The 24,777-nt window shown below is 40.3% G+C and overlaps 1 protein-coding gene across 2 annotated transcripts; it reads left to right on the top strand.

Annotated features, from left to right (window-relative positions):
- The first annotated feature begins 682 nt into the window (after positions 1–682).
- Positions 683–23,555, top strand: EIF4E3 (eukaryotic translation initiation factor 4E family member 3). Of its 2 annotated transcripts, XM_074878734.1 has the most exons (7): positions 683–812; positions 10,437–10,509; positions 13,000–13,094; positions 15,087–15,147; positions 18,430–18,496; positions 20,912–21,067; positions 21,608–23,555. In XM_074878734.1, exons 1-7 carry the CDS (start codon positions 706–708, stop codon positions 21,637–21,639), a joined length of 591 nt encoding a protein of 196 aa, XP_074734835.1. In that variant the 5' UTR covers positions 683–705; the 3' UTR covers positions 21,640–23,555. The 2 variants fall into 2 exon arrangements, with proteins under 2 accessions (XP_074734835.1, XP_074734836.1); XM_074878735.1 differs by lacking the exons at positions 683–812; positions 10,437–10,509 and adding an exon at positions 12,745–12,834 and having other exon boundaries at positions 21,608–23,051.
- The last annotated feature ends 1,222 nt before the right edge of the window (positions 23,556–24,777 follow it).

The following is a 24,777-nucleotide window of genomic DNA, read 5'->3' as shown; positions in this document are numbered from 1 at the left end:
TTATTGTCTCCACCCATGGTCAGTTTGCATGGTACTCATCCCTCCATCTTGGGAACGCGCAAGGGTTTTGTGTCCTAAAACTTGGGTTTTTAGAGAGATTTAGTTTCTGGTCAGCATTGCCAAGCCAAACTGAGCCTGAAGGTTATTTCCTTCAGAAAGGCAGCCCCAGAGACTCGTCAGGTCTGTGACGTGGCCTGTGAATGTGCAGAGAAGGGGCTGCTAGCAGGGTGCTCGACGTGGGATGGTACCTGTGGGGTACCCAACGCCTTATGGCCGGGGGTCCTCGCAGAGGTCTAAGGGAGCAGATCACGGTCTCCCTTTTGCTGTGCCCCACAGGGCGGGCAGAGACGTGGGTGGGGGCGAGCACATGTGCTGGGCCTGGGTCAGGGCCCCTTCCTGGAGTCACCTCTGCCCTCCGGTGAGCCCTTGGCCACCTCCGTCGCCGTCACCATCAGTGTGTCCCCCTTGTCCGTCTGTTCTTCCCGCCGCTCCCTCGGCTCAGCAGGTCCTTGGCCCTGCGGATCTGTCCCTTCCCCTCCCTGCCGTTGTGTCCCTCCCCTGTCCCGAGTCCCCTTGCCCTCACCCCCATCCATCCCTCTTGTCCGGCGTCCCTCCCCTTGCCCGGCTCTCCCCCACCCCCGCGGCGTCCCTTGTCCCCTCCCCGCGTCCCGGCCCGCCCCTCGCCCCCCCGCCCCGGCCAGGGAGATGGCGCTCAGCCCCCCCGAGCGGGCGGCGGCGGGCGGCCGGGGCGGGCAAGCGGCCGAGCCGACGGGGCTACCGCTCCACTCGCCTTGGACCTTCTGGCTGGACAAGTGAGTGAGGGCGGGGGGGAAGGGGATGGGGCGGGGGGGGGGCGACGGGCGGGCAACAGCCCTGCGGGACGGGGCGACCCGGGTGGGGTGTGGCGGGGAGCTTAAAGAGGGGGGAATCCCCCCAAAAGCCGCCTGTCGAAGGCATCTCTGCTCTTTATCAGCTTCGCTCGTCGAACAGATTGGACAGCGGGAAATGAATCTTGCGCTGCAGATGGGAAAAGTGCCTGTGTGGCGGCCAGTTATGTCTCTTCCCAGCTGAGGGGGAGCGTTAGCGTTTTCTGGGAGGTAGTTAATGAAATCGGGTTTGGAAACGCTTTCGGTTTTGTAGTTCAACGGATTCGGGCAACGTCTGTGGTGGTTTAAATTCTAAATTTAGACGTGACGCTTGCAAGCCCCAGAAATAGAAGGCTAAAGGTTATGCTTTGCTGCTGCAGTGTTTGTACATCGCGGGGCTGTCCCTGATGGCCCGAGTCCCACCGACTCGGCCGTGATATGTTGAATTTTATAACTCTTCAATAGTCAGGTTTGGCTCCTCTAGATGATCAGGAGATGATCCTGTAGATGACCAAGGCCAGGTTGAGCAACCTGGGCTAGTGGAAGGTGTCCCTGCCCGTGGCAGGGGGGTGGGAACTGGATGATCTTTAAGGTCCCTTCCAACCCAAACCATTCAGTAATCAGTTCTTGAAATCTTAAGTGATCTGGTTTGAAGGATTAGCTAAAACTTATTAACTAACTGCAGTGTTTGTTTCATGTGCTTGAAGTTTTAGTCTCTAATGATCATGGAAAGCTGCTGCCAAGGGAGCTCACCCCTGTGGTGCATATAGCTGGGCATAGGGGGAAAAGTGTCAAAGTCAAAACTGAAATACAGTTTAAAACCAGAATTAGATAGTTTTTTTCTAGTGTGTATTATCTGGCATCTTGTTTTCAGTCTTCTACATCTCCCTTTTCTCAATTTTCTGTTGTATTTCTCATCTCCCCCTGCTCCAGAGGGAAATCTCTCTCCTTTATAAACCTTTCTGCCACTGAACATACTGCCTCATACTATCGGCAAAATTATCTTTTTTTGGTTTTTTTTTTGGTAACTTTTCAACTCATGACAGAGAAATAGCAAGAAACTGTTGAAAGAACACAAATATTCTCCAGTCCTGCAAATCAAATCTTATAAATAAACCCACAAATTCTTTCTGGTTAATCCTTTTGAACTCATGATGTAGTTATGGTCAGGTTCAGGATCCGAGTTGTGTTTTCTGTTTGTTTGTTTTTAAAAAGCACCATTTGGACTGCTGTTTAAGCAAGCTACCATCCAGATCTGTTTGTTTACACAAGCCATGTGGAGATAAGCATGTCTATCTTTTATAATCAGCATCAGAAGTTAAAATCCATTTCAAGTTCCTGAGTTGCAGCATGCTTTTTTTTATTTTTCCTAAGTCTTGGTTCCAGTGTAATTTAGATTCTTAAAATTCTGTTATTCTATAGATTTTTTTTTTCTTTGTCTTCTTCCTGATCCCATATAAGTGCATTTAATTAGGTAGTATTGTTGTTACTTAACTTAGAAAACCAAGAATGTATCTATAAGGAAAAAAAAGTGGGACCATATATACACAAAACCGTGTGTTTTGTTTACCAGCAACAGTGATAGAATAATGGCAGGGAACAAAAATGACAGCAAACAAGGCATGTTTCACACATTTAAAAACCATTTAAGGCATTAAAAAGCACACAAGAGATACAACCATGAACTTAATTTACTGCAATGTGTGGAGGTTCATGTGTCTCTGCAGAGTCCCACAGAAGCAGCTGTGACATTTATTGGTATACCCACGTGGATCTGATGGAGGGATCATTGCTTAGGCTTGTATAGAATGGACTTCCCATTGAATATGACTTTTTTAACTTACTTCAGTAGTATATGGTGTGGAGCAGTGTTTTTCTCATGAGATGGTATTGATTTTTGACTGCTACTACAGTTTACCCTGTACTTTGACTGAAAAGCAGGAAGAAGTGACGCTTAAAGATAAATAGACGTTGAGATGGATATGTAGTTATCTTTTTCTATTAAATTACTGTGAGAGAGATCCACATACATTTTAACATCTCCAAAATGTATCTTTTCATTAAGCCACACTGTTCAAATAAATATCCATCAGCTAAGCAGTACTTTCTATAGCAACTAGTGATATGCTACCAAGTGATTCTCATGGGGTTCATGACCTTGCTTTTATCATAGTGTCACTCGATACATCTCCTGCTTTAGAAGTAAATGTCTTTGTTTTATCTACATCAGCACTCGTTTCTGTGAATGCCTTGGCACAGGCTTAACATCTGGAGGCTGGGATCCTGTGACCAGGTTCTGGTTCATTGCAATTATCTCACACATGTCACAGGGCATCTGCATTTCCCGTAAGTGTTAAGCCTTTCTTGGTATGTGTGTCTGAAATAGTAACCATCTGATATCGCTCTCTTGTATCTTACCCCGTATATGCTTTAGGAAAGTGAGCGTGATGAAAGTGTTTGGGAGGATATTGTTCACCAGTTTGACCAATAAGATCCCATCTATGATCTTCAAATGCTTGCAGGTCAGCTGTTTCAGAGAAGAAGGCAGAGAAGCTGTCAGGTGTTTTTCTCCTAAGAGAAACGAGATTTCCTTTTTAACTGTTAAAATGTTTTAAGGTCATGTGCTAAAAGTTTTGGAACCAGGAATTTAGATGTGCTGTTTCATTTTTTCATTCTGCAGGTTTCCAAGTTCATAACTCTATGTCTCATTCATGGTACTTTTGCATGCAGTGATGTTACAGGGCATGGGGAACTTCAGCAAGTCTTGCAGATGCCTTTGGTGCCACCTTGGGAAGCTGATTCATGCTGGTGGCTTTTCGCATTCGTGTTTATCTTGGTGAGGCTCTGGATTGGTGCAGGGTCCTGCTTATAGTGGCCTCTGGCTTTGAAATGGAAGATCTCCTTCCTAGTTTTTGCTACACTGTGTAGTCTTTCAATTTTTTTTTATAACAAAGTGTTAATATGCATCACTGACTATAACAAATTAAAAACAAGGATTACAAATCTGGTCACTATATTCATGTTGTGTAGCACATTCAACAGGGGGTTGTGCAAAAGCAAAAGTCAAGTGAAATGACCATCAAAGACTGGGATGTCCTGGATAACAAGCCATGTTAGGCACTTGAAACCATCCCTTAATGGGATTTGGGGTTTTGGGTCTGGTTGTGATCTTTGTGTAAATATGAAGCGGTGAAGCTGATTATGCTTTTTGATGTACACGTGGACATGATGCAAATATTCTACTTTGTAAACCTTGCAAATCATGGCTGTCGTTTAGCCTGGGTACTGTATGCCCTCTTATGTTTAATGCTACACCAAGTAAGCCTTTCCCTACCGAAGGAACAGAAGGAATATACTAGAACTAGTAGCTGTCTGATTTTTCAGCTTCACGATGAGAAGGTGGAGGTTTTGTCAGTGGTAACAGTTTTTGGTCCAATGTGTGTGCGTGCCCATAATAATAATATAATATATTAATAATATAATAATAACATAATTATAATGCCATCTTTTGAAGATCTAACTGCATCTGAGCTGCCAGTATTGATAGCAGGGGCTGCTTTCAGTCAACAGTGAGGAAAATACCAGTACCCTTCTGTACAAAACAGGGCTATCAGAAATTGAGCACACATTGCACAAAAGCCTAGTACAGAAGTCCCATTTCCAGACAAACCTTGTCAAAGATGCACTGGCTTCCATGGATGTCTGAGTGTGCAGCAGGGCAGATTACGTTGTGGGATCATGGCCTGCCTGCCTTGTCTTCTTGCCTGACTCCTAATGGTGCTTTTTAGGCAATTTTGTTTCTATTGCAGGAATAGTTTAACTCTTCTGTATCTTGGTGAGGGGAAGAATATGCTTGTAAACGTTGTCAAATATAATGCAATGTTATTAGTCTATTCCAGGAAAATGGAAATATTATTGCATAAACATATTATCCTTGTGTGCTGATTTTTCTCTCTCCATGTTATACTGATGAGTTCTACATAAATAAAGTTTGATAGATAAATTCTGATAACTGAACCATTTTCATAATAATTGTGAATCTTCATAACTAAACACATCAGATATTGGAAACTAAACTTGATAATTTCCCTTCTTCCCTATAGCAAAATCTTATTTATCTAGGATCATCTATTTAATCTATTAAAGCTTATGAGTAGGTGGCTTACAATGAAAAATGGTGGTTAATATTATAAGAATGTTCAACCCGGTAAATCCATTTTGACAGGCTTTGATGGCTTGAAATCAGTCTTTGTATTCAGAATGGATTACCAGATTTGTTTAGTTGCCACAGCATGTTTTTGAGTTTATGCTTTGTAAGTAAATATTTTGCTTATTTATACCAAAAGCAGTTGCAGCTAAGTACTTACAGGGATATTTTCAAAAGTGCTTGGCAGCTTTTAAAGCTCCCGCTAAGGCCACGATAAGATTCCCGCTGGGAAACAAAGGCCAGTGTGAGCACATATGAAAAAACTTCTATCCTTAATTCTTTGCAGGGAAACAGAAGAGCTACAGTTCAGCATCAGACATTAACATAAGCACAACCACCTGGAGGTTTATTCATGGATAAAACAATGGAATTTATCTTTGTGTCCTTTGTTCTTTATTCATGCTGGAATAATGAAAGAGTAGTGAAACAAGCTGATATTAGGATTCAGTTCACATAGGTTATTCTTGGTTCCAAGTTCCACTTTTATCTGACGCCCATGTGGTTTACTGTGAGATGCTGCATGGTGGGTCTGGCCTGACTAGGCAACTCGATTATTCCTGATACTGCACTAAAATTTCTCCCATAAAGATTCTGAAGATGCAGAAAAGTGGCATCACAGGGCACACAACAGGCAGACCAGGAGAACTGTTGAATATTTTATGTGCAGACTCTCCATGGGGAACCCAGATGTGTATCTGTAAGTGGTGTGGCAACAGACCAACGATCTCCATCCTCAGAAGAGCTGTCAGTGCCTGGCTGATGCTGTGACCCATGTCTTCTCCTGTTAGTGTGCTCCTGGGGATTTGCAGGGCCTGTTGAGTTATTTGGAAATGAATTGTTCACCATGGCAATAGTTGACAGTTTACTATGGCATATCAGATTGATTTCATTGTTGATGGCAGTAAAATTATCCAAAAGGGAGGAATCTTGTAATGGCTTCATTTCAAGGGTCAGTATTTGTAGGATTCTTGTTTTGTAGTAGGATGTGTATTGGGATTTTTACACAACCATCTTACTACTCCTGGCTTATAGTGTGTCTGCTCAAAGAGTTGCAGAAGTAGGAATTTCTGCAGATTCCTTCACTTGGAAGTTATCTGCCATTTCTGCTAACTTAATTTAAACTTATTCTGTGTGCTCAGTTAAAAAAAAAATAATCACAATTTCTTGGGTTTCAAGGCACAAAACCCCCTCAGTTGTCATCTGTGTTGATCTGCTGGCTTTATGGGTAGCTGTGGTGGGTTGACCCTGGCTGGACGCCACGTGCCCACCAAAGCCGCTCTATCATCCCCTCCTCAGCTGGACAGGGGAGAGAGAATATAACAAAAGGCTTGTGGGTGGGGATAAGCTCAGGGAGATCACTCAGCAATTACTGTCACGGGCAAAACAGATTCTACTTGGGGAAAATTAATTTAATTTATTGCAAATCAAAACAGAGTAGGATAATGAGAAATAAAAACTAAATCCTAAAACACCTTCCCCCCACCCCTCCCTTCTTCCTGGGCTCAGCTTTGCTCCTAATTTCTCTACCCTCTCCCTTCCCAGCGGTGCAGGGGGGAAGGGGATGGAGGTTGTGGTCAGTTCATCACCCGTTGTCTCTGCTGCTCCTTCCTCCTCAGGGGAGGCCTCTTCACACTCTTCCCTTGCTCCAGGGTCCCTCCCACAGGAGACAGTCCTCCACAAACTTCTCCAACGTGAGTCCTTCCCACAGGCTGCAGTTCTTCCTGAACTGCTCCAGCGTGGGTCCCCCCTGGGGTCACAAGTCCTGCCAGTAAACCTGCTCCAGAGTGGGCTCCTCTCTCCAGGAGGCCACAGGTCCTGCCAGGAGCCTGCTCCAGCAAGGGCTTCCCATGGGGTCACAGCCTCCTTCGGGCACCCCCCTGCTCTGGCGTGGGGTCCTCCCGGGGCTGCAGGTGGACTCTGCTCCTCCATGACCCTCCCTGGGTGCAGGGCACAGCTGCCTCACCATGGGCTGCACTGCAGGCTGCAGGGGAACCTCTGCTCCAGCGCCTGGAGCACCTCCTGCCCCTCCTGCACTGACCTGGGTGTCTGCAGAGGTGTTTCTCTCGCATGTTCTCACTCCTATCTTCAGCTGCAATTGCTTTCCCAAAGTTATCTTCCCCCCTTCTTAAATATGTTGTCACAGAGGCGTTACCACCATTGCTGATGGGCTTGGCCTTGGCTAGCAGCAGGTCCATCTCACAGAGTCACCCCTATGGCCCCCCCCGCTACCAAACCCTTGCCACGCAAACCCAATATAGAGCCTATCGCAGAAATACTGCAGTTCAGATTTGTCAGCAGTCTGTAATTTTGCAGGAAATTCTGGGCTTTATCCTTCTGTCTGTCTGTCTGTGATTAAAATACTGTCTGCCTTATACTCATCCATTAAACCAAATTTGTGCAGGTGTAATTTCTACAGCAAATGATCCTGAACTTTTAAATTGATGCATGTCTTCTTTGTTTTTTGTTTTTTGATTTTTTGATTTTTAATAAAAAAGTTTGTGGGTTCATGCTCATACCCATAAATCACTGACACTTTCCAGAGCTGGGTGAAAGGCTGAAATAATGCTGTGTAACCTTGTGGGCATGGAGCACTTGCCAGGCAGGTTACTAGAAATAAATGGTCACTCACCTTAACTTTTAAAAGGGGTAATTTGCTGGTTGGTTGGTGTTTTCTGCCAGCTGATCACATAGTTTCTCTGGAAAATGTTATTTGCAACTATCAAAATGAACCATTTTATAACCTCAGAGTGGAATATTCTGTCTGTCTGTCTTAGCTGCTTATGTAAATGGCATTGAATTTGCTAAATGACTACTATGATTACCTAGATAACCTTTGAAGGCTGTCGTTCGAGAATAGATTTTAATCTTTTATTTGAGTAGACCTTACTATTGAAGCATCTCAGTGGCAGTGTGAGTACAGAGACCGATGATACTATATGTTGTACAGCAAAGTTAACCCCATATGCACTGGTGACTGCTAAGTTAGCAAACTCTAGTGCCTAAGAGAAGTAATTCCTTGGACAGTGGTGTGAGACAACAAGATGCAAAGTTATCTCAGATATTGCCTGTTTGTGTTCTATGATATGTAAAACAAAGTGTTAGTAGAGAGGTGCTACTTCTGTCAGCAACAAGGGGTGGTTTGTTACAAATCCACTGCTCCCTACTGACAAACCCTGAAAAACTTTATTACCTGATAAAGTTTTAAAGTCTGTTTTAACTTACTACTTTTTTTTTCTGCATTCAAAAGCCATCTGACTGACTTTTTCTGTTAAATACTGTGTTCTTCAATGCTGAGTGTAGAGTGTAAGAAAAACAAACAAAACATTAAAAAAACCAACCCCAGACCTTACTACAGTAATTCCTTTTGATCACATTGATGAAAGTTTTGTTTGTTGTTGTTTTCAAGTTATCAATTTTTCCATGGGAGTTTTCATAGTTCGTGAGCCACAGGACTAGAACTTGCACCATAGCGATTTCTTGTTTGTGGGGGTTTTGTTTGTATTTATAACCTCTCATTACAGTGATTTTTTGAGATATGGACATGTAACACTGTTTTCTCATCAGTTCCACTGTTGCAATGTACTCTTATGTCTAGTGATTAACAAATAGTAAAGTAGATGTTAGCTTGTTCTATACTGAAAAGGTTGGGAGGGATTTCTCTGCTGGTTTTGTACATATTTTTAAAGTAACTTATTTTGATAGGAGCCCTCAAAAAACCTTGGAGCTATTGTTAGTTTTGAAGATGTGATGCTGTTTCAGTATTTTTGCATATTAAATTTCTTCCTTTACATGAATATCTAGTTTTTTCCCCAGAGCCTGAATTATATCTGTAACAACTGAGAGTTACTTTAGTGTTTTCCTGGATGTATGTCATGCTGATCAGATGTATCAGGGCAGACAGCTGCATTGATGGGATGGTTAGTGAGGTCTGGTTTGCCCTTATCCCTTCTTCAGCAGGTACCTGAGCAACAACTGTTTTCTCCCGTTTCCTTAAATCTGCTCTGTTGCTTCCGTTTTCAGGTTTAGTCATTTTACACATTTTTGTTTCATCTTCTGAGATGCAGTGGGAGGTTGCTTTGTCTTTGATCTTCACTTTTCTTTAGAAATCCTACTTCAACTTCTGAGGTGGAAAAAGAAACATTTCCAGTTCTAAACCAATTGAATGTGCCTTAGCAATTTTGACCTCGTTCCCCCCAAATTGCGCCTGGGAATTGTAAGCTGGGTGTTGCAATGTGCTATTAGTGTGGTGACAGGAGCTGGTGATGTCTGAGGATGTGGATGCACCGTGCCACGTCATATGCACTGAGGAGTCGTGATGAAGGTTATAAATAGAATCATAGAATCTTTTAGGCTGGAAAAGACCTTTAAGATGATGGGGTACAGTCAGTGCTGTGTGCCTAAAGGGAGAGGCTCCGGATGGGCGTTGGGAACAGTCAGTATGAGGGTGAGCTTGAGAAGCCCGGTTTATACTTTTGAATAAATTAAGATTCAGCAGGTATTTTGTAAAATATTTTGTTTAAACAGGTGAATTACTGTAACCCTGAGGTCTGGCGATGAAACCAACCCACGGACCTCTTGGCTTTGAGGGAAGTGGTCGTAAGCAAGAAATAAATGCTGCTGGTGGAAGAACTGCCTGAAGTTTTGGTGGTTTCCTGGAGGTGTGGGGTGATCCGGCTCACAGGAGAGCGAGCTGTCCTGGTCACCCCGTCAGCCCACGGGCGTGTCCCACCCACTTGGGGATACCGAGGAGATTGTTGCGGGGGTGACCGCGGTGCTCACAGGGCCCCTCAGCCCCCCCATCTCCCTCCCTCCCCTCAGCCCCCGCTCGCCGCCCGCCCACTGGCGCCCCCTAGTGGCGCACAGTCACTCCATGAACGCCGCCGGTGATTTTTTTTTTTAATTTTTTTTTTTTTTTTCCCCCCCCAAGTCTGCAACGCCCGGCAGTGCCTCAAACCGCTCAAAGCGGGGGCTGGCTTGTAGTAAACGGAATTAAAAAGAAGTGCGGGGCAGGAGCTGGCGGTCCCTTGCCGATAGCCCTGCCCATTGGGACCGCGGAATTTTTTTTCGACGCCCGACAGCAGGAGGGTGTGGGGTGGCCGTTAGAAGGAGCACTGCTATTCTTGGTTTAAAACTCCCAATTCACACTTTTAATCAAAATACTTCACAAAATACCCGGTGAATCTTCATTTATTCAAAAGTATAAAAGCACTTGAAATCCTGTCTTTAAATGATTCACAGTAATTGGAGTTTATTATGCAACTTTGACGTGTAAATATTTCAACTTCACACTTGTGATTCACTTTCCCCATCCATCTCCCTTCTCTCCCCTTGATAAAATAAATACTAATCTCTCTGTTTTCAAGGTCACTTCCTGGTACAACAGCGGCTGAGTGTGCGTCAAATTTGAAGAAGATTTATACGGTACAAACAGTACAGGTAAGGTGTATAGCTTTGCTATAGGAGTTGCACACATTATTAATGTAACTTCACACCTTAAGTTTAATTTTTCCTCATATGGATGAGTCACACTTGCGGCTTTGCTTACTTGTGGTATGAAACGTGAATGTTGTTGGTTGTGTGTGGTATTGCTTGGTTGTTGTTTGAATTTCATTTGAGTTTACAGGCCAGGAAAAGAGGACTGATCAGGCAAGCCCCTTCTTCTTAGACTTTCCCGAGTTTCCACTTGTGCCTCTACTGGGTTGTTATACTTGATGCATTTTAAATTTTTTTCCTGCCTTTTCTCCATTTTTTTAAATACAAAAAAATCATTACACAAAGACCAAAAATTACAGCTTGTGGTTTTTTTCTTCTTTCTCTCCTTGAGCATGAATTAAAAAAAAAAATCTAGCAAATGGACTTGAATTAAAGTACTTTTAAATCATGCAATTGCGTCAATGGGAAGTTCTGCATATGTCTCTGTATTGTCTGCTAGTGCCAAGCAGGGGGCATCTCTTGCAAGTAAAATTTCATTTCTGTTTTAATACCACCGTTAGCGTGAAATGTAGTGAATTGGTATTTGTCTCACCTTAATTCTAAGCTGACTCTAGTTCACTAAATCTCTGAAATTCTAAGGTAATGCCAAAACCTTTTCTTTGAAGGAGCCCAGCCATAGTGGTCTACTGAAGTTTTAAATAAGGCTTTCTCATTAATGTCTGCACAACTTGTTACATTGCATGAGATGTTTCTTCCCAGCTAATTGGCCTAAGAAATTAATTGGTTTTTGGAGTTTTCTGGAGATGAGGTTATCAGTCTTTGGCATAAAGGATGGAAGTGTCCTGCAGACTCTTGGGAGAGGTTGCCTCTCACCTCTCCGTGTCAGCAGAATGTCCCCATCGGTCATGCAATGAAGTGACACCCTGAAGTTAAAGTTGACAACAGAAGTGGGTTTGTTTCCAAGTGGGCTGCAATGGTTCTTGTTGAAAAAAGGACAGCTTGAGACTGTGGACTGGTGTACACAGTATCTGGTATTACCTGTTTTCCCACTCTGAACCTAGCCTTCATTATTTAAATGATTAGGTTTTATTGGCTGAAAAACTTGAGGTTTTCTTCTCATCAGGTTGGGCTTTAAAGTACAAAAAACTCCTTCAGGTCCTCTGGGAAGACTCATGATCTGGATGAGGTTATCAGAAGCTAGTAGCGTGGCCCATAGCATGACTCACTCTGCTGTCATACACATAATATGATCTTCCTTGAGGAAGCAAATCCGAAATCTTTGTTGGCTTCGTCACTGTCCTTCATGGGCAGTAGCGAGTCAATGAGCGATGCTAGCCAGCACTGCCTGAACGATGTTTGAAAACCAGAAAAACTAAGTCCCTGGTTCAGGACGTAAGAGCTCTCAAATCTTCCCATGGTCATCTGCTGGTGTAGCTCTTCTCCTTCTGTCAACAGCATTAGGGTTTGGGCACACAAGCAGGGAAGAGTAAGATGAGAGTTGAAATGGGTGTTTCATAGCAATTTTTTATATTTTTAATAGTCTTCCACCTCTTCTTGTGACTGGGTAATGGTAATGACTGGTAGGTAGAATTGCCAAGGGACACAAAATTTTACCATGTAATGTTGCAATCTTTGTTTTTAAAGTTGTGCTAATGATTAAGTATTAGATAATACTTAATGAGTTGTACTAATGCTTAGTATTGCATCACTTCAGGTTAATGCAACATAAGTCTCTAAAAATCCTTGCTTATTCCCAACTGCTGGATAAAGAAGAAAGGGGATTGGGATCTTTTCAGTCATCCCTCCCTGTTGCTCACCGCTGCTTTTGGGTGCCTTTTATCCACCCCAAACATGTATGACAGCTTCTGCTTTTACCAGCGGAAACACTGGGAAGCAATCCCATGGTTCCTGGTAACTTCGATCTTCTAATTTCTCCCCCATTCCTGTATTAATACGTGCATCTCAAGTTCTTTGCATCTTGGTTGAAACTTTTCACTGTGATCTAGACAAAGTAGTTGGATTGCTAGTTAGACGTTTAGTTCAAGAGAATTATTGTTTGTGGTGGTTTTGTAACTTGAGATAATCATAATGAAGTTTTAGACTAGTCTTAATTGAAACAAGGTGAATATTTGTTATAAGTATATATTGCTAATATGCTAAGAAAGTTTTATGTACCAGTTTGTTCTGACATACTTAGTGTAACTCTGATTTTGACGGATATTTTTCTCTCTATTCCTAAGGACTTTGATTCTAATGTAATCCACAGTTTGACTGCTTCCCTTCTTTCTAACCACCTTACGCAGAAATGGCATCTAAAAATAAGGAAGTGTAAGTGAAATTGCAACAAGTTCTTTTCAGAGCATTTTATTATAACATAGAAGGTGCCAGTTCTCTAGGAGGAGGATATGTAATTGTTTTAGAGAGAATGAACAAGTAAATCTGCATGAAACTTACTCTCTTGTGTTACTGCAACTGGTATTTTTTCTTTTTAAGGATTTCTGGAGTGTCTACAATAACATTCCTCCTGTGACAAATTTGCCTCTGAGAAGTAGTTACCATTTAATGCGGGGAGAAAGACGGCCGCTTTGGTACGTATGTTATCATTAGACATTTCTGGGAATGGGCAGTGCAAAAACCTGAAGTGGTGAAAGGAGGCAGGCGTGGGACAGGAGTGTCTCGTTTCTGTTGTTTGCAAACACCTGAACTTAAAAGACCTACAAAAGAAGTATCCTAAGGATCTTGTTAAGCTTAAAAGTGACTTGTACTAAAGAGTCTTTATTAAAAACACAGACTGTAATTTAATTGTTCATCTCTGAATGTAAATGTAAGAAAAATTAAATTATGAAATGTAAGTTAAGAAATTAAAATAGTACTCTGAATTTCAGTTCAAGAATACACAGAATATGTTACTTCTATTTGAATTATTTTTAATTTGCAAATTTTTTTCTTTCCACTGAAATTAGTGTAATAATGATGCAAACGACTGATGGTCCTTAACTGTTCTTCACCTGTGCAAAAGTATGCTTCATATGCATATAAATCCACATATGCCTTGGATTAAAACTAATTTAAAGCATCATGAAGTGATTCATTGCAGCAAATTCCTACTTGATTGTAGGATAGTAATGGAATAAAGTATAAATAATTGATGTTTTCCTTTCAGAAACTGAGTTTTGCATACCTTCTTCATAGTACAGTTCTGTCACATCTCAATTAGAGAGCCTAAGAACTTTCTGAAGAGTTTTGATCTTTTTGGCATCGTTTGCATGGATTGTGATTGTATTAGAGTTCTTTAACTTGATCGTAGTATGTCTAACTGGGTGATGACTTACTACAGGAGATTTGTGTCTTAATCTATGGAAGAAGTAAATAATTTTCTCAAGTGAAATGCATCTGAAGGTCTACATTACTTTTCTAAAAATACTGTGACTGCTCAGGATAGCTAAACTGGGTTTGAAAAAATGTTGGTGTCTGTATAAATCAACCATTGTGTGCAGGTCTTGATGTCTTTGTAAGGATGGATGAGAATATTTTGGGGTTTGTTTTTTTTATATTTTTAGTTTTGATTTGGTAAGTGACTATTAGAGGTGTGAAATGCAAAGACCTCTTCTAAAAATGATACATCTATTTTAAGATTGTCAAAGTAATTTTGAATTTTAGGAAAGGGATTGCAAGAGATTGATCTCGTCAATTACCTGCTAGCTTTTCAGTAATTACTGCTAAGAAGTTTTTCTCAGATTGTAGTTATGGTATACTGGCTAATTGCAGCATTGCTTTTTAGGAAGAAAAACAAATTCTGAATTAAGAGTTGAGGACTGTAGATTTTTGAAGATGTCCTTCCAAAGTTTTTCCTTTCCTTTGCCCAGTGTTTGTCTGGATTTATGGAAGTCCATTCACCCTGGGGAATACTGGGCTTAAATATTTCAAAGATTAATTTTAGGTTATTCCTTAAACTTTGCTAATACAGAGTTTTGACAGGAAACTAGAACCCTAATTTAAAATCTTATAAAAAGAATTGTGACAGAATAAACTTGAAGCTCACAGGTTTGTACATTGTGCTTTGTCATTATGAGGCAGTTTAATGGTTTTGTCTGCCCTGACCCAGGGCAACTTCAGCCTTTCTTTTAATAAGGGCCATTAATTTCTAGCTGTCACAAAACTGAAATGAAGTGCTCTCATATTCTTTTGTTAAACTGGATAAACTCAAGTGTAATAAGCTGGTTCTGTGAAAATATGCCAGAGTTTTTCCAAAATAAAAGGTTACCATAGTAAAACATAAAATTGCTTTGTGGCTTGTTCCCATATAGTGTGCAGCCACTTCAAAGATGGTCTGTAGTCAGGGAAAACGTAAGTATTTTCCAACACAAAAAACTTAGGAAAGGGATTAGGTGTTGAGAGATACGCCTCATGAACAATGAAAGAATTATCTCTGATGTCAGAAGTCATAGCTTGAGTCATGCTACCTGGAGTTAGTAATTGCTTTTTAAATGGTATTTTTCTGGGAAAATTAAACACCAAACATAGGTTTATCTAGACGTGGATATGAAAGTTTATTTTACTGATCTATTTTCCACAACCAGGGAAGAGGAAAGCAATGCCAAAGGAGGTATATGGAAAATGAAGGTCCTTAAAGAAAGTACGGTATGTAATAATTGACTTTTTACTTAGACATTGTTTAGTAAGGGGGTTTCTTTAAACTCCACCTGATAAAGCTGTTGTAAAGCTTCTTAGTTCTGACATCACCCAACACAACAACCAAACACTATTGTAACGTCTATAACCTTTTGTTTTAGGACAATGAGCAAAAGTTTCTTTTCAAGTAATTCCATATCTCTTGCTTTTGATAACACTCAACGTATTATCAAGCAAATGCAAGCTGCAGTATTACACTCCATTTCCATTTGGAAACACAGTATTTCATAATCACCGTTGTTCTCAAGACTGTTTGCTTACAGGCATACACAGAAAAATATAAAAATATTTTTCTGACAATATTATATGCTAAATTATAGCCAGAACCTCAGTAATGCTCTTCAAAAGTCCATACGCACAGTCCAGCACAACTTTCACTGAAAAGCTCCTAAACTCTCTGTCAAACTCAGGAGGACTATTTCTGCTTGGCACCGCTTGTTTGCACCTACGTGTGGCTGTGAGTAGTGCTGTGACTTTCTGTAGCCAAATGCAGACTAAGGCATTGTTTCCACTGACAGCTAATCCCATCCCATGGCTGGCTCTCACTGGAAGAGGGAAGATCTTGCTCATTCTCCCCTGATCCCTCCTGCGCTGGCGCTCATTGTGAGCCAGCTTAATGCACTCTAATGTCAGAAAAAGTCTCCTATTTATTTTATTTTTAATTTGAGTGTATGGCCAGGAGAGTTTTTTTTCATGGATATAGAGGGTAAAGGAGAAGAGTGGGATCGTCCCCTTTGGCAACAGTGAGTTGTCAGATCACCTTGTGTACATCTTGTGAAACTGTAGTACTGCTCAGTTTTTTTTGTCCCCCTCCTTTTTTTTTTTCTTTTTAAATTTTAAAATGTGAAAGACAAAATCCGTTCAGGCATGTTGTTGTTCTAGCCCTGCTGAAACAACTGGTTTTCTCTTTGTGTCCCTAATCAAATGCATGCAAGTAACTTCTCCTGTGAACTGTCATGGTGAGGAGATTTGACCTCCTCACATGTGGTGTTTATGTGTAAGTGTGTTCTGGATCAGGCCTCTAAACACAAAAAGTGAAGTGTCAAAAAAATGTGACAGCCTTGCAGAAGGCATTAAATGCTGAAAGATGGTACTTGAAATTTCAGCCAAAATTTAATTGATTTTTGCCTGTGGGCTTTTTTCCCGTATGTGAATTGCAGCTTTCCTCCCCTGCAGTCCCAAGGGATCACAAAAGACTGACATTTTCTTTTTCTTCTTATAATCCAAGGTGTGAAGATTGTCAGAAGTGACAAGTGGTTTGGGGAGCCTGCATTACTGGGTGATGAATTTAGGGACCTCAGAGGCCTTGTTTTTCAGAGGCTGAATGATAGCCCCTTTTTGAAAAGAAGGTGCTTTTTGATCTCTCAAACTATGTGCTACATGTCGCAGGTCACTTCTGAAAGGTTTAATTGAAGATGAACTTCAGTCAGCTTTTAGTGCCTCTGTAAATATCATAAATAATACCTTTATGCCTGTTTCTCATGCTTTGGCTTCATTCTTCATCACTTGTGCACACAGCATCTCCTTGGCTAAGATGAACCATCTTGTACAAACCTAACTCAAAAAAATGATACGCTATAGCAGCTCTTGGTGAGGGTGTGGAGGGAGGAAAATGTACTTTTTTCTCAAGATATCAGTCATTCAAGTGGTATGAAAAACTGACTGACAAAATACTGACACTTACATGTTGTTGCATGTGTACAGTGACACTTCTGTGTGCCAATTTTTAATATGAAAAGTAATACTTTTTAGATCCTCATAAGCCTGATCCTGCAACTACTTACTACTGGATGAAGTTTTTCCTCCCCTTGAGACCGTTGGGGCAACTCGCAGTAGTGAGCACTGCTCCTGGTAACATGAGTGTGCATGGTCAGTCCCACCACGCTGCTCCGAGCTGTTCAGCTGACAGGCGGAAGGCACCGTGTCAGGGACTGTCATGCTGGCGCCTTCAGCCTGCCTTGGGAGCATCAGATGGTCCTTCCCACAGCACAGCTTTACATGGTGCATTGGATTACATGATAATGAGTCACAGAGATCCTTTGTATTCTAGAAGATGGCTTAGGAGTACTCAGAAAGTGCCATTAAAGCAGTTTATTAGTTTGTCATCTTCTGTGGCTGCTTGCTTTTTGTTTTAACCTGGTGCACTTGATGTGTTGGGTTTTTTAATAGTACTAAAGCTAACTTCATATAGCAGAAAAGACATTCCTTAAAAGTATCACAGAATCATGAAATGGTTGGGTTGGAAGGGACCTTTAAAGGTCATCTAGTACTGCAATGAGCAGGGACATCTTCAACTAGATCAAGTTGCTCAAAGCCCCATCCAACTTGACCTTAAATGTTACCAGGGATGGGGCATCTACCACCTCCCTGGGCAACCTGTGCCAGTGTTTCACCACCCTCATCAGAAAAAATTTCTTTCTTATACCTAGTCTGAATCTACCCTCTTTTAGTTTAAACCATTACCCCTTGGCCTGTTGAGTAGTATATGAAAAAGTCGTTATGATGATACAGTCAAATACTCATGTTGCAACAAATAAATATAATATTCTGTCCCTGTAAACCCACACCTTGGAGCATTACATTGGTCCAGTCGCATTCAAAGATTTGTATGGGCTTTGGCTTAGGTGATAACAAGTGTCAAAAGCAAATAGCAGTGTAATTAGTCTAACAGCCAAAGGAAAGTGGCAGATAGCTTTTCCTCCTGTTTTAATTCTCTAGTGAGCATCTGAATTTGTTGAAAGATAGACTTATTTCATAGTCGAGGCAAATCAGATGATGTTTAAATAGAAATCAATTTAATTTACTGGTGGAGTTTTCAGGTACTTAAAGTGGTTAGTCATTCTTTTCTGTAGAAACAAACGATCGCAAGTGGAGCCTTATGGTCTTTTATCATGGGAAATTCTTGGAAGAAATCTCCTTTCATGCTTTACATTAACTAGTGCATTTGGGATGAGTTGTGGACAGAGATACAGTGAAGGTAAACTTATTGTTAAATATTTAAAATATCTATTAGAACAATTCTGTGTAGCAGTGTATTTTCAGGGTCTAAATTCTTGCTCCAACTGTATTGAAAAAATTAATTATATAACACAGCATGTACTTACAAGAAACGTTCTTTTTTGTCTAGACAACCTCAGAAAGAGAATCCACTCAAAAACTGAGCTAGCAAACCTAACGTTAATTTAAAAAGTAATAATGTAAAAGTAACTGTGGTTTTTCTTCCCTCCTTAGGCTGCAGTTTGGAAAGAGCTACTATTAGCAACTATTGGAGAGCAGTTTGCAGACTGTTGTGCATCAGGTAACTTAAAAATGATTGAGGCTAGTATGACAAATTGTGTTTGAATGCAGAACATGGAAACACTACTAAAAATGGGGTACAGGGCTGGAAATCATATTTGTACCCATTGTCATTAAGAGGAGAACATGGTATTCTGACTGTCTTAGCACAGACTCAAGCTCAGCAGCTTGCATCCCTGGGAAGCCAGCAGGTTTTCTAGTTATTAAATATCTATCTGTTAGCCAGCATTTAAATGATTAATATTAATTCTATGGTGCCAGGACTCTGGAACCCCAAATGACACTTCCGTACTAGATTGTTTGTACTATCGCTATTGGAAGCAACTAAGTTAGATATTTCTATTAGCTCTCATGGTCCCTTTTGGTTCTCCTAACAGAGTTAGGAGTTGTCAGGGAAGCACTAGTGAAGATCTGAAGCAGAGGGAAGCTGCGTGGTTTGCCTGTGGTGACACTAAAAGTCCATAGCAGGGCCACAACACAAGCCTGGCTCTCCTGAATCCCAGCTTAGCACTCTACCCAGAGGCAATATTTTCATTATCACTTAAAAGTACTGCTTAGGTCAAGGTGATTTTCAGTGTAATTGAATTTACATAAATATTCTTAAAATACCTTGCTGGTTTACTGGAAAACAGGCATTAGTCATCCAGAAGCTCACATGTGATTTTGGTCAGAGGTAATAATTTAATGAAGTCGTTTTCAGAATAAATATCTTCTCTAGGCTTGCAAGGTTGCACATTTCATTTGGAAATGGACTCTGGGAAGGGACTGTGAATGTTAGCTGGCTTAAGGTAGACCATCAGGTGCTGCTGCTGAGTCATGAAAAGCGAGTACAAGTCTGTGACCATTTAACTCGTTAAGGTTTGGTGACAGAACTGTTTCTTGCTTCTGCGAATCATGAACTTACTGATCCACTGGCATAGAGGGAAGGAGTTCTGGGAGCTGGTTGCTCAACTAACTTTTCAGTTTAAATGACGCTTCTGTATCATTTCTTTTAGCTGTATTTACTTCTCTCCTAAGCATGAATATCTGATTAAACTGGCTGTTGCACTGATGGTGAATATCCCGTTAGGAGTGTTCCTTCACTGTTCTATCATTCCAGAGAAAAGAATTGAGTTTCTCAGGCTCACAGAGCAGTCCAGCAAAAACTTTTCAGACAGTTTCTTTTAAACCTAGCTAATATGGTAGAGCAGGCATATTGCAGTAGGCTGCTGCTAGTATATTCACCTTTGTTGTGTCTTTGTTTTTTCTACAAAAGTTTTGTTGAATGAGTTTCTCAAATAGCATATTTCTCTCATTGTCTTCCTTCCCAGCTTTCAGAATTGGAAGATGCAGAATACAAACCTCAAATCCTTGAGCTGTGAGAGACATTTCTAATAGCTGTTTTTCAAAATCCTTAATATGCATAATTGAGTTTGTGTCAAGAAGGGAGTGTTCTTGCCCTTTATACTGATAGGGTGGTCTCAGCATCAGTTTAGGCAAATACATGATATTCTGCTGCCTGTATAGGTAGCTTTTCCCCGTGGCCATGTGCTCTTGATGCCACCTTTGCATTATCTCACCTCCCTGGCAGTGTTCAGGGTCAGGCTGGGCTGGGCTTTGAGCAACCAGATCTAGTGGAAGGTGTCCCTGCCCATGGCAGGGGGGTTGGAACTGGATGATCTTTAGGGTCCCTTCCAACCCAAACCATTCTATAATTCTGTGATTCTCATTACTGACCCCTTCCTTCAGATGCGTGGTGCAGCTGCACCGTGGGGAGTCACTGCTGGAGGCAGCCACCGCTCCCAGCCGTGGCATGGCCTTAGGCTGAGCGACCTATGAAGCTGTATCCCAAGAATTTCACACTAAAAAGGGCTTCTTCAGCAAAGCATGGAGTTACCAACACTGGCAGCAGCAGTCTGACTGGGGCTTTATTATTTTTTTTTTTTTTCTGTTGCTGCCTTGACAAAATGTAAAGGAAAAAGAGTGCAAAATCTGGAAAAACTGGTGTCTGATCTCCTCCAGGTATTGTTCCTGGGGTTTTAGTTGTTTCAACCTCACCCCCTCATTTTTGCTTATAGACATTACTGTAGGTAAATTGTCTTTAGCTGTTTATATTGCTAACCTTACTGAAGGGAGTCTTGTGAGTCTCTTTTAATCAAGGGTAAGAGTGCTAGTAGTGAAGATGAATAATCCTATGGCACTTTATTAAAACCACTATGAGGTAATATTTCAAATAGTTTCTGTAAATACAGTGTTTGTTTCTTTCTGGTAACTATTTTGTCTGGTTTGAACATTGGTATTCTCCTCACTGGAGGTTGCTCTTTTTCATTTCTTCAGTTTGTTCAGCTTTTGGGCACTCTTTCATAATACATAAGTATCAAATTAGACATGTCTCACTTTTAAAGTATTCTTTAATGATGCTTCCTCTTCTGTGCAGATGATGAAGTAATAGGGGTTAGCGTCAGCATTCGTGACCGTGAAGATGTTGTGCAAGTCTGGAACGTGAATGCCTCTTCAGCAAGTAAAGCAAAAGTTTTAGAAAAGATACATAAACTTCTGCCACACACATCTTTTAAAGTGGCGTTTTATAAATGTAAGTATTTTGTACTGTTAATTTCCACCTTCATTAGAGAAGCAAGATGCTGGTAGGGTATTCCCATGGGAATATCCTGCCTGAGTCATCATTAACCATTTAGAAATGTAGCATCTCTCATTGCATTAAAATTATTACTTCAAAATATACATGGCTTTGTCCCTTCAGTGTAAAAGTTAGCTACCATTCAAAATATAAGATATTTTTAGTTTAATTGTAGAATATATTTGGTTTCATGTTTAATATGCCTGATTTGTAAAATGAGTGAGACAAATCTCTTAATAACTGTCAAGACTACATGCTGTTCAATTTAAGTATTCATTTAGAGGAATCATTTACACTCAGGATTTTAAGGGATCTCTTGTTCTAGGCTCTAGATAAATGTATTATCAGATCAGAGTATTCCCAAAGATCACTTGTTGGCATGCTGTGTCTTCCTTGACTGCTTTATACATTGTTGACTTCTCTTTTTTAATCCTTTCCTCTCCTTGACAGAGTTTACATGTTCTTTTTGTTCTTTTTTCCTTCTCTTTTCCTTAGCACACAGAGAGCATCATGCTTTTGAAGGCTGATGGGGAAAACATTAAGAGCAGTCTGTGCCAAGCTCATTCGTTGTTATTTGGTGTTTTGAGGTGGTCTGGACAAGGAGAAGGATGATTGGAAGCTCTGCAGAAGCACTATGGACTGTGGCCCTTTTGAGTTTCTAACATTTCAAACTGGGAAAATGAGGAAAAGCAGTTGCCTTGACTGCTAAACATGCAATTCATTACTTTTGGTTGGGTTTTTAAAATTTTTCACTGTTTCTTTAAAAAGATATTTTGGCCACTTGTTTTTCAATCTGATTAGTTCTGTTCCTATTTTATTAAAGTAGCAGGCTTTCATTTCTTCTGTACTGTATTTAGTTAAATGCAAACATGCACAAAGATGGTATGCTGCTTTTCCTGTGCGTAGAGGAATACTGGCTTGGTGAAATGTGTTTTAAATTTTTGTTTTAAAACATTCCTATCATGTTAAGATTTACTCACTGGTTTTGTCCCAAGAGAGAGAGAAATTGCACTGCATTTATTCTAATATTCAATGTAATCTGGTCTTGCACTGACAATGGCACACATACTGTAAAAGTAAACAGTAAAGTGTTCACTAAATGAGTGACTAAAGAGAACACATTTGTATTGGGACTAAGCCTCTGTGGGATGATCTTAACAAGTATTTTAATTGTAATGATTTCAAAAGAGCCCTTGTTCAGACTAGAATGAGACATCTTTCAGTAGGAAACCCTGCAAACTCCACACCTCTCTCATTTAAGAGGGCATGGGGTTTTTTTTTAATGTTTTTATATTGTATGCTTTCTTATGATATTTTTCTGTACATTCATGAAAAAGTGTCATGAATAATTTCTAATGCTTTAGACTAACTGGATCCATCCCTCACACTTCTGTGAGTATTTTAGGCCCGTGGCTGCACCCACAAAGGTCAGTATCAGAACTGCTGTTGACTTCAGTGCAAAGGGAGAGATCCCATTGTATGTAGTTTCAAGCCATCATGAGTTCCTAAGTGACCTTTTTAAAAACAAAACACAGAAAAGAAATGGATTTTGTGTTGCAGTGTGAATATGAATATAAACATGAATATAAACAGTGTTAATCTGTAAACGTTTGTCTATGTTAATTCTTTGAGTTGTTGGTTTGTTTTAATATACTACCAAAGATTGCTGTAGTTCCTTTTACAAGAAGAAGCTGCAAGGTAGGGAAGAACGTACACTCTGCTGAGCGTTACTTCATTGTTAAGAGGTTTTTGTTTGGCAATTGTTCAAGTTGCACTGATTTCCACATCTTTAGTACATTAAGAGGCAGCCATTAAAATCAAATAAATTTAAAAATAAGAATTGCACATTTGAGACTTTTTTTACAACTTTATCTGTATTTATGAATTAAAACTGTGCAGTTAATGAGCATTATTAATTAAACAAATTTTCTAAAATCCAGATGTCTTGCTTCTGTAATTACTTTCTGAGATTAAATGTACTAGTCCTGCTTTTTCAAACCTGTGTTTTTTTCAGTAAAACTGAGAAGTTTCTTTGAGAAACTGTTTTGTTCATAGTTTTTAAATATTTTAAAATTGATTTTTTTGGTTATTAAATCAGAAAGGAGGCCTGAAGTTTATTAGTAGTATCTCTTGTATGTATTCAGTTAATGCTTGAAGTGTTTTTAAGTTGCAGTTAGATTGAGGTTTCAAAATAAAAAGCATAGAGACTATTACCAGTTTAATTATATGATGTTTATATATATATAAAATACATGTATCTACATTGCAGTGACAGTATATGAAACACTCCAGCTAGCCTTGCTTAGATTAATTTTTACCACTGTATCTTTTCCAAAATACATCCAATGCTGCAAGGATTACTTTTTATGAAATTACTCCATTTGGATTACCTCTAAATTGTCTGACATCTGTTTAAAAAAAAATAAATTATATTTAACTAAAACCAGTGTTGAAACTCAGTGTAGTTTCTCTTGTAGGTACATCGTCACCCATCAGCTCCTGTGTGGAGACATCCAACCTCCTCGAGAAATAAGAGAATGTAGGATGGTGCTTCCCGTGCAAGGTGAAATGAACTCGTTGCTGTGGCCCCCACTTTTATCTGCAGTGAGTGGGGTTCCCCTTTCTCTGGGGAATGGGTAGAGGGGGGCCTTGGACACCAGCTACCGGTGAGTGCTAGCTGATGTTTGTAGGTGTGATGTACACGAACAGCCTCCAGGCCTGTGTGACAGTCAAAAAGTGACTTTGGAAAGTGAGGGATAGAAACCTTGAAGAAAAATGTTTTCAACAGCTTGATGGGCAAGATTTTTCACTTGAAATACTTGCCTGTCTTTGGAGGAAATGTGAGTGGAACACTAATGAAGAATTAATCACATACCTCACCCTCTGCTTGCTTTTACTTTTGGAAACAAGCCAGAGCCTCTTACCTCTCCTCCAGGTTTGTTTTGAGCATGGACTTTGACTTCAGCAGAGTTGGATCTGCTAGCAGAAATGGCCGATCTGGTGATGTCACTGGAACTTGGTAATTTAAGATAATACTTAATTCATCCTATTGAAGGAAATTATTTTTATGTAATTGCCTCACATGTCGCTAATATTAAAGACCTCTCTGCCTGAGCATTGGACAGAGGTCGAGGGTAGCTGCGCATTGACTACCAAAGTCCACATCATGAACTGTCAATTTTTCATTGTTCTAAATCCCTAGTCTATAAAATCAGGGATTTATTCTGTATGGCTTAATTCCGATCACAATTGTTGATGGATATTTTCTGACTAAAATTCAACACATCGTATGCCACAATCCAAAATTGGGCTTGAATCAAAGTGGCTAATGCAAGTTTACAGGAAACGACAAATTGCATATTGGAATTTTGTAACCATTAATTTAAAGACTTTGTAGAATTTTTGAACTGTCCTTTCATCCCTACTGATCTCCATAGCAGATATACTTATACCAAATGATGTTGAACAGTTAATTTTTGTAGTCTTTTAAATATTTACTATTTTCACCTGGAGATCTGCTTTATTGAACTTGATTAAATGAACCCCTCACTACTTCAAAATCATCTAAATTGTTTAAATGGATATCAGAGTCTACAACTTCATATCAAAATTAATTTCTGCTGGCATTTCATCATAAAATTAAAACATTTAACTTCCATGGTGAC

This window comes from Strix uralensis, chromosome 10 (genome assembly GCF_047716275.1).
Source record: "Strix uralensis isolate ZFMK-TIS-50842 chromosome 10, bStrUra1, whole genome shotgun sequence".
NCBI lineage: Eukaryota > Metazoa > Chordata > Aves > Strigiformes > Strigidae > Strix > Strix uralensis.
The sequence above is the reverse complement of the archived record's forward strand: the minus strand, read 5'-3'. Positions and strand labels throughout refer to the sequence as shown.

Excerpts from the sequence above, each read along its gene's own strand:
- EIF4E3 (XM_074878734.1), top strand. The coding sequence starts at position 706 with ATGGCGCTCAGCCCCCCCGAGCGGGCGGCGGCGGGCGGCCGGGGCGGG. Across the intron at positions 813-10,436 it reads TGGACCTTCTGGCTGGACAA|GTCACTTCCTGGTACAACAG; the intron begins GTGAGTGAGGGC and ends TCTGTTTTCAAG. Across the intron at positions 13,095-15,086 it reads GGAGAAAGACGGCCGCTTTG|GGAAGAGGAAAGCAATGCCA; the intron begins GTACGTATGTTA and ends TTCCACAACCAG.